This window comes from Siphateles boraxobius, unplaced genomic scaffold (genome assembly GCF_051911475.1).
Source record: "Siphateles boraxobius isolate OS27281-9 unplaced genomic scaffold, OSU_SipBor_1 31, whole genome shotgun sequence".
Classification (NCBI taxonomy): domain Eukaryota; kingdom Metazoa; phylum Chordata; class Actinopteri; order Cypriniformes; family Leuciscidae; genus Siphateles; species Siphateles boraxobius.
The window spans coordinates 4,698,898-4,707,592 of NW_027508931.1; the positions used below are offsets into that span (position 1 = coordinate 4,698,898).

An 8,695-nucleotide genomic window follows, 5' to 3' on the forward strand; every position below is an offset into this window, starting at 1 on the left:
TGGTAGCACAATATCCAACAGGTGCCACAAAACTCGCGTATTCTCAGAAAGTAAAGCCATTAAGAATGCACACAAACTGAACTTCTATTCAATAACGTTAAAACGTCCGGAGTCACAATGAGAGACGATTACAAAAGAGAATAGATCATTTTTATTTAAATACACTCAACAGTAAATATGTACAAAGAAATAATTTAAAATATAAATAAAAATAATATAAAAATAATAAAGTAACATAATCGCCTTAAAAGGTCACTTCTAGTAATGTTCAAATATAAATCCAAAGCTTTAGTAGGTAGAAATAATGTAATATTTAGCAAAAAATACCCGGTATCGGTGATTGTTTGTGATTAATTTGATTACTAGTTGGCATATCATGTAATTAACTCTTATTAAATCATTAATTGACAGACATATTTTTTACTCTTTAAATTTTAAATCCTCCTCAAATAAATAATTCAGAATGTTATTAGTGCTACATTAGTATCTATAGGACAATAAACCTTTAGAATTAAATACAAATCCTTATACTGAAGTCACAGGTCTTCTCAAAATAGAGTGGTTCTGAAAACATAAGGCTGTATCTGGATCATACGTCTCATACTGGGGGTTTGAATCCTGGGTCTGTGCAACCTATTGAAACATGGACATTGTTAATAATAAAAATAAAATAAAAACATTTAAAATGGCAATTTAGTGTGTGATCCATTGGCTCACCATGCTTTCTACAAGCTTTAATTTCTGTATCAGCATACGCCACAAAATGGATTAATGTGTAGATTCTGAAACAAAAGAACATAATACACCATTACTAAAAATAAGAATAAAATGGAATGATTTATCTTCAGACTTTAGACTGGTTTTATATATAATCTATTGTATGATCTCCACTTTGTGATTTAGTGAAACACTAAAACAAAAAGGTCTGGCAAATTTAACCATATAAAAGAATCAGTGATAGTGATTTTATTCTTTTGTGCATGTTTAGTTACCTGTGGTATAGCATTGCAATAAATTGCACAATCAGCAATAATGCGAAGCTTAGTAGAAACATTAGTCCAATTGGATCAATGGAAAACACTTCTGTTGGGGATCGAGTCCCATTAGGAAACATTTTCGGGATCTTTATGGAGATTGAGTCACCAATTGTCTCAAGGAAGAAAGTTGCCACTAGCCAAAGTGCATTGCAGAAGAAAAAGGCAAATGTAACCTAAATGAAAGAGAACAGCAAAACAACATGGAGACAAAACTTTTCTGTTCCAGAGCATATAGACACAACCACATAAAAAGTAATTTTTGCATATTGACAAGCTTATGTGGCTTACCTTATTTCGAAGTTCTCTCAGATCATTAGCCATTTTTTCCTGTTGTTCTTTATTCTCTTTAAGAGGTTCTAGATATTTTCTTTGCAATTCTCTCCAGAAATCGATTTCATCCTGCATGTGGTGAAACAGTAAATTTATATTATGTGCATGCACTAAGCACCAGCATATCTGCAGCAACCAATGGCACAAAGTTGGGCCAGTTAGCGCAGCCAAAAAAATATATTAAAAAAACAGCAAAAAGCCAGTTTCTCCATTGAAAGCCATTCAAATGTAGCCATGTATTATGGCAGAATAATATTAAACATAATTATTTTGCAAAAATAAATAAATTATAAATAAATATAATATAATATATAATATAATATAATATAATATATTTCTTCCAATTTCGTCTTACCATTGGAAGTTCAGATTCATGCAAGGGAAAGTCATAAGATTTCATCTGGAGATGTTCAATCCAAGCTTTTGGAATAAAATATATAACCATTTTAATCGTAATCTAATTCAATAAGTCAACAGCTAGAATATTAGGATATTAAGTATGGAAATCATACTTACTTTGATGAGCACTGAGTGGGAACTCCTCTGCCCTACATTGTAGGAATACAGTATTATTACTAGTAGTGATAGTAGTATTAAAAACATCCACTGTAATCTGAAAGTAATTCATTTTATTTTTTCAAATCTATATAAAAATATAAAAATTCTACACCGGTGGATAGAAATGGGATGAAACGGTATGAATTTGTGCTATAGTGTAGTAGTTTTTTTTACCTTTGTGTTTCCAAAGGAATGTGTGGCTTTTCAGGTTCTGTTATGGTTTCTGCAGGTAGTATCTCCTTGCTCAAATCTTTTTCAGATTCCAAACATGTACATTTACAACATGTGGCATTCATGACCTTCTTCTTGATAGTATCGACTGCGGTTGTCTTAGCCTGGCCACCGGTTTCACGAGTGCCCCACGTGACATTGTTCATGTTGACTATAGAGTAAATGGCCAAGAGTAAATACCCGCTGGGAATGCAGAGAAAGTATAACAACCCATAGAAGACCAGTGAGAACTCCTGAGGGTGTAAAGCTGCCGTAATGATGTACAACACCACCATGCCGATGAGGAACAGACCACTGGGGGTCAGAAAAGTTCTTTGCTTCACTAAATCCCCTATGTGAGTAGAGATGAGGAAAGAAAGTATGTGCAGTCTATATTCAAAATCAAAATCCAAAAATATTGATGTTCTAAATAGTTTTTTTACGCATGAAAAGAGACATAGCCGTTACCTATGATGCAGATAACTGTTCCCGCCATGAGAAATGCATAGAACACACTCATAATTGCTGCAATTTTAATCTGCATGTCAGATGTCAGTTTGTAGCACAAGATGAGATAGACAGTAGGGGGCGCTATGGCCAAAGCAAGAGCAATATTTTCACCTATTCCCAAAATGAACACAAAGCTTCCTGCAAGATAAAGAAAGCCCTTTAATAGCCCTTTAAAAGCACTTTGTTTTGGGCCATAAAACAGCCAAATGAATCTAATGCAAATAAATTACTGTCAATTTTTCTATGCAAGCAAAACCTTACCTGATATCATGAGACAGATAGTGGCAGGGCCCAAGATGGAAGCTGCCATGCTGATAATCTGGTACAAGATGTAAAGTTTTGAGATAGAGCTGTTCCTCTGAGAGGTCAGTCCTCCTGAGCCCAAGAGGTCGATGGTGTTGGCCATGGTAGAAGGTCCCCAGCGTCTGCGCTGGTTGTAGAACTCTTTAAAATCCTGAGGCGCATTGGTGTAGGCATCAGATGCTGCATTATACTCAACCCTCCACCCCTGCTGCAGAAGCAGAGTGCATAACCAGCGGTCCTCGCCTGACGTTACACCGAAAAGAGGGTGAATTTTGAATTGAGGCTGAATTGATATTATTTGTCATGAGGTCATGTAGACATTACCTTGATCATACTGGACGTAGTGGCTGGCTTCACTTGCTTTAGTTGTATACCTCTTCATGACGTTGTCGTCCATGAGTGCGGCTCCTCTGAAAAGACTGAAACATCCAGGGCTGCACAGTACACAGCCGAACACGTGCTCTGCAGTCTTTTGCAGCCAGTGGCCTACCGCATATTCAAACTTCTGATACCACACCATGGGCCCTTTAAGCATAATATCTTATTAGTCAGTTTATCACCTTTATAATCTATACTATACATAAGTAGTTGCAAGTGCAGTTTTCTTTAGAATAGATGAGTGGATCTCAGATTTTACAATGGTCATCAAACGGCGAAATAGTTAAACATCGTATTGTATTTAATGTAGATGTTTCCATAGTTTTCAAAGATGAGTGCATGTCCATATTTGCGACTAGTTTCTACCAAATGACAGATGAATTTGGTGGAAAAAAAACACCTATGATTATAGGTATCATAACTGGCATGTCTATATTTGCGACTAGTTTCTACCAAATGACAGATGAATTTGGTGGAAAATACCACCTATGATTATAGGTATCATAACTGGCTTTATCCCTACAGACGATACATACAGCTCAGACATATTTGGTTGTAATCTTGATTTTATATATTTTTTTAATTGTAGCCTAATTGATTTATTTTGATTCTCTTTGAATGCTTTTTCTAATTTCATTTATTAGTAGTAGTTTTATCTGGTTAATTAATCTTCACACTTTCTCTGCCTTATACTTTGAAAACCATTCTAGAATGTGCACTGTCGTTTAAAAGTTTGGGTTCCAGGAAGATTTTTAAAATGTTTTTGAAAGAAGTCTCTTATGCTCACCAATTGCATTTATTTGATCAAAAATACAGTAAAAACAGTCATTTTAGAGTTTTATGGCTTTTAGTCAATGCCAATTAGCTTCATATCATCCATAGTTAAAGTTAACAGCTGATAATAATAAAATCTTAATGAACCAAAACTTTTGAATTGTAGAGTATCCTAGATATTTAGAACATTTTAAAGTAATGTGATCAAAAACAATAAAATGACCTGATAACATTGGTTTATACTTAATTTATATATCCAACCTGTGCCTGTTGGATGAATCCTGCCACAGGCAGCCCCAACCTCCGGGTAGAGTTTCAGTCTGTCGATTAACAGCATGACTGCGGACGGCTGGAAATCAGTATCCCCATCCAGGGCCAAGATATATGTGTTCTCCTTCTCTCTCTAATGAGCATAAAAAACATTCAGATTCTAGCTGATATTGTATTATTCTGTAGAAATACTAGTGGTGAATTTTAAAGTTAAGCTTCTAACCTTCAGTCTCTCCTTAAGGTCATCCAGTCCTTCTCCTACCTCAAACATTTTGAAGTACTGTCTGTTAAGTCTCCAACCAAAAATGTAATACAAGTACATTATCTGCAAAAAAAGATGATTAGTGAAGTTCTGGGTGCAAAGCATCTGCACCTGTGTTTAACTGCATGACCCTTACCTGAGACCATCTTTTTTTGTGACGAATAAGTTGCTTGTCTTTGAGGTGAACCATCATCACATTGCCTTTAGGAAGGGTGTATTCCAGACGACCTCCATACGGGGTGTTTATGATCTTCTGCCATGGTAGTGGTGGCGTCTGCTTGAATATACATGGATCCTCCTCACTAAAAATGCTAATGCATGTGAAGTATTATTAGATTCGTTTTTCCCATAAATTCTCAGTAACCATAAACAGATCAAAATTAAGAAGATTCTTACGTGTAAACTTCTTTAATTACATCCACAAGAATTTCAGCGTATTCATTTGCATGCCGCTGTCTTCCATAATCAACATCCTTGAAAGCGTCATCAAAATAAATATGGAACTCAAACTCGACATCACTGTGTTTGTCGGTCTTGGGCCTGTATTTATCGAGCCTGGTGGTAAAAGAAATAGTATTCAATAACAAGTACAAGTACACACATTTCAATTGAGACTGAGTATGTTTACCTGAACATAGAGATGATTATCTTCATCATTTCATCGTAGGTCTCATGCCACATCGTTGCACACAGAAACACTCTGATGGTTTCTTTTGCGCTGAGGAACACATAAGAAATCCATATTAAGAAATTCATAGGAGAATTGTAATTGCTCAGAGGTTGCTCTCAGATACATATAATTTAATTACTAACATTTGTAAAATTAGAAGCAAGTGAATCAATTGTCCGTTGACATAGAGTAAAAGGCATAACTGTGCTAATTTGGAAGAATGTGATAAGACGTGTTTTATTGCAAACTTTGGTATTTTGGCAAGTGTACAGTCTGAGATGCTGAAACTCTTTTAAAACTATTGAGAGGATACATTTAAAATTAAAGTATTTTTGTCAGACGAAACATTTTAGAAGCCGGAGACTTTAGCAAAACTCCATTTGCTCTCCTTTTAATCTCACTGTTCTCTTCACATGAAAAAAATCTCATTTGTAAATTTGAATGGGAACACATTTACTGTGTAAAATGCTTTGATTAAAATAAGTTTGTCTAATTAGTCTAAATATATAAAGCAGTAGTAAAATAATTACTAATTTTACAAATAGTAAAATAATTTTTTTAATGACAAGTGACTATGCATCACAACATTACAGTATGAAAATGGGTATTGCATTACTTTGCATTTAACGGCGTTATTAAATTATTAGTGTTTTTATAGATGGACATGAAGTAAGAGTCAGATAATTTAAATGTAAAAAACGATAAGAATGCATCATTACATATTCAACATCGATACAGATCATTTAAAAATCTCTAATATTGGCTGATATTAACAATATGCAACCATACTCAGAAAATTGAAACATTTACCACCGTTTCTCCTTGATTTTCTTTCTGATTTCAAAACGGATGTTCAGCAACATGGACTGTTCCAGAAACGCTCCTTCATACATGCGTCGCACGAAAAGATCTTGGGTTCTTTCTATTCGATGGATCTTCAGGAACCAGATGTAAAATGTACTGAGCATGAGTCCCAACCACCAGCTCAGAGCAGAGCAGATCAAACACGCCAGTCCTCCTGTACTCATTTTTCCCACAACGTACCTGGCACGTAGAGTTTTTGTAGCATCATTCAACATCAACAACAACAATGTATCACTGGATTTCGACTGAATGTTCTCAATACAAGTAGAAGTTTGATTAGACTCTGGGAGTTTTAATGCAAGTGGAATCAAAAACACTGCCAAAACTGCAATCGAGGCCATGTATATGGGCAAGGCGAAGCTGCGGTGCAGGGAGTGCATCTTGCAAGCCACAACTACAAACCAGTGGCACAGCGCAGAGGATAAAATCTGGAGCGCCACCAATGAAATAATAACTGGTTCGAAGACGGATTTGACCGATTTCCAGTTCTGACCAGACAGAGGAACATAAGCTCCAACCACAGCTGAAGTAATCAGGATTCTCATCAAACTGGAGATGATGCACACCACATTACGGGACTGAGCGATGTCTTTGGAAATGTCATCTAGAGATGAGATGGAGAAGAGCGTGCTGTAGTTTTCCCACCAGTTCACGGAAACACAGATGGTCCCCACGATGGCAAGGCCAATTGATATTCTCATCTGAAGGGAACTTTCGATTGCCAGATAACTGACTGCAAAAAGCACATAACCCAGGATGATAAAGAAAATGGAGCATACGGGGAGCATTATAAGCCGCTTCCTCTCTTTGGCGAGGTACTCAGCGACTACCTGGAACACTGCTGACAGGATGCTCACACTGTTTAGGATCATCACATTAGTGACAATGTCAAAGTGTGGCATGGCTACTATTGTTAGAATTGCAGCTCCCAATGCCACCAGAAACTCAACACACAGGACCTAGAGAAAAGATCAAATCAAAGTCAAGAAGGTTGCTGCCATAACGATCAGTTTCTCTGCTACTATACATCTGTTTAACAAAAACTCTTTGCTTACCCAAAAAACAGTTTTTTTAGAGGGCATGGCTGCACTCTTGAAAATGAACTTCCATGTGCTTTTTAGCAAAAGGAGCACACTCGGCCCAACCAGAACAAAGCCAATGCCAAGTAGGGCGGCCGGCTTCTTTTCTGAACATATAATCTCAGTTTTATTGTTCCCAAAGGTTATCAAAAGCAAAAATGATGTCTGTAAAGAAAGAACAAATCAAGCCTTTCTGTGTAATATTCAATAGACAAGTTAATTGTTATCCTATCATCCAAAAATGATTAGCCAATGATTAATAAAGCAGCTCACTTGACTGAGCAGCGCAAGGGCAAAGACAAGTACGCCAACAATGGTACACGAGAACCATTTCAAACACTGCACTCGTTTCTTTGGTATCTGCTCATCTTGAATGATCGGCACTTCTCTGCTTGCATCCCAAGATCGCCTGTTTGGGAAGAAAAAAAAGGGAAATAGCTTAATGGAAAATTTATAGTTCACTTGAACGAGAAATTTAAAAGATGTACAAAAAATGTTGGTATTTATCATGCTAGAGAGATTGAAGGACTATATGCCAGGAATAGGTAAATAATTGTTCTTTATAAAGAAATCAATTTGGGAGAAATTTGTAATGTTGAAAATGTTAAATTCGAAAATAAGCATTTAGCTTCACAATTAAATGTTTGTGGAGATCTAAATTTTAATTATTTCATATAAGTTTGATAAATAAAAAAACAAAAAATGATTACCTGAATTCATGTCTCTGCTGGTTTTCCATAGTGATGTTTGCAAGGCAGGAAAACCTGTTGATTAACCATATGTAAAACAGAAGAGAGCCTTATAAGCAGATGGGAGGGAGCACTACGCTATTATTCAAACTGGTTTCTATGCTGTGACCTCTATATTTATCTTTACACAAAAATCATCTACCTGTCCATGTTCCGTTTAATTTTCCACTCCCTTTGATGATGAAAAGAGTTTCTCAAGTATTTCAAGTATTTTATTTTAAGATTTACCGGATATATTACTACATGGATAAACAAATGTGGTAAATCCCTTCTAATCAACAGATTATACTTAGACACACAATTGCAGGAAAGAAATAGAATTATGTTTGCAACTAATGGCATTAGTTTAGGGGGTAATGCTCATGCACACAATATGCAGAAGGAAATGGTTTCTGTGCGAAAGAACTACAGTAGTTGACAAACAGCACACAAAGACCAAATGAGCGTATGCAAATAACATAAATGTAACTGTCGACATGCAAAACATACACTGATCAGCCACATTAAAACCACTGAAAGGTAAAGTGAATAACATTGATTATAGCGTTACAATGGCATCTGTCAAGGTGTGGGATATATTCGGCAACAAGTGAACAGTCCGTTTTTGAATTTCAAGTGTTAAAAGCAGGAAAAATGGGCAAGTGAAAAGATCTAAAGGACTTTGACCAGGGACAGAGATGACTGGGTCAGATCATCTCCAA

The 8,695-nt window shown here is 36.0% G+C and overlaps 1 protein-coding gene across 1 annotated transcript; it reads right to left on the reverse strand.

Annotated features, from left to right (window-relative positions):
• Positions 1-250: 250 nt before the first annotated feature.
• On the reverse strand, positions 251-7,796 carry LOC143696779 (chitin synthase chs-1-like). The gene is made up of 17 exons (XM_077193464.1): positions 7,519-7,796; positions 7,222-7,410; positions 6,113-7,125; positions 5,261-5,350; positions 5,029-5,187; positions 4,769-4,943; positions 4,594-4,695; positions 4,362-4,503; positions 3,273-3,473; positions 2,907-3,191; positions 2,604-2,783; positions 2,100-2,487; positions 1,884-1,915; positions 1,723-1,787; positions 1,326-1,436; positions 993-1,210; positions 251-782 (listed from the first exon to the last, which is right to left on the reverse strand). Exons 1-17 carry the CDS (start codon positions 7,753-7,755, stop codon positions 599-601), a joined length of 3,771 nt encoding a protein of 1,256 aa, XP_077049579.1. The 5' UTR covers positions 7,756-7,796; the 3' UTR covers positions 251-598.
• Positions 7,797-8,695: the final 899 nt, after the last annotated feature.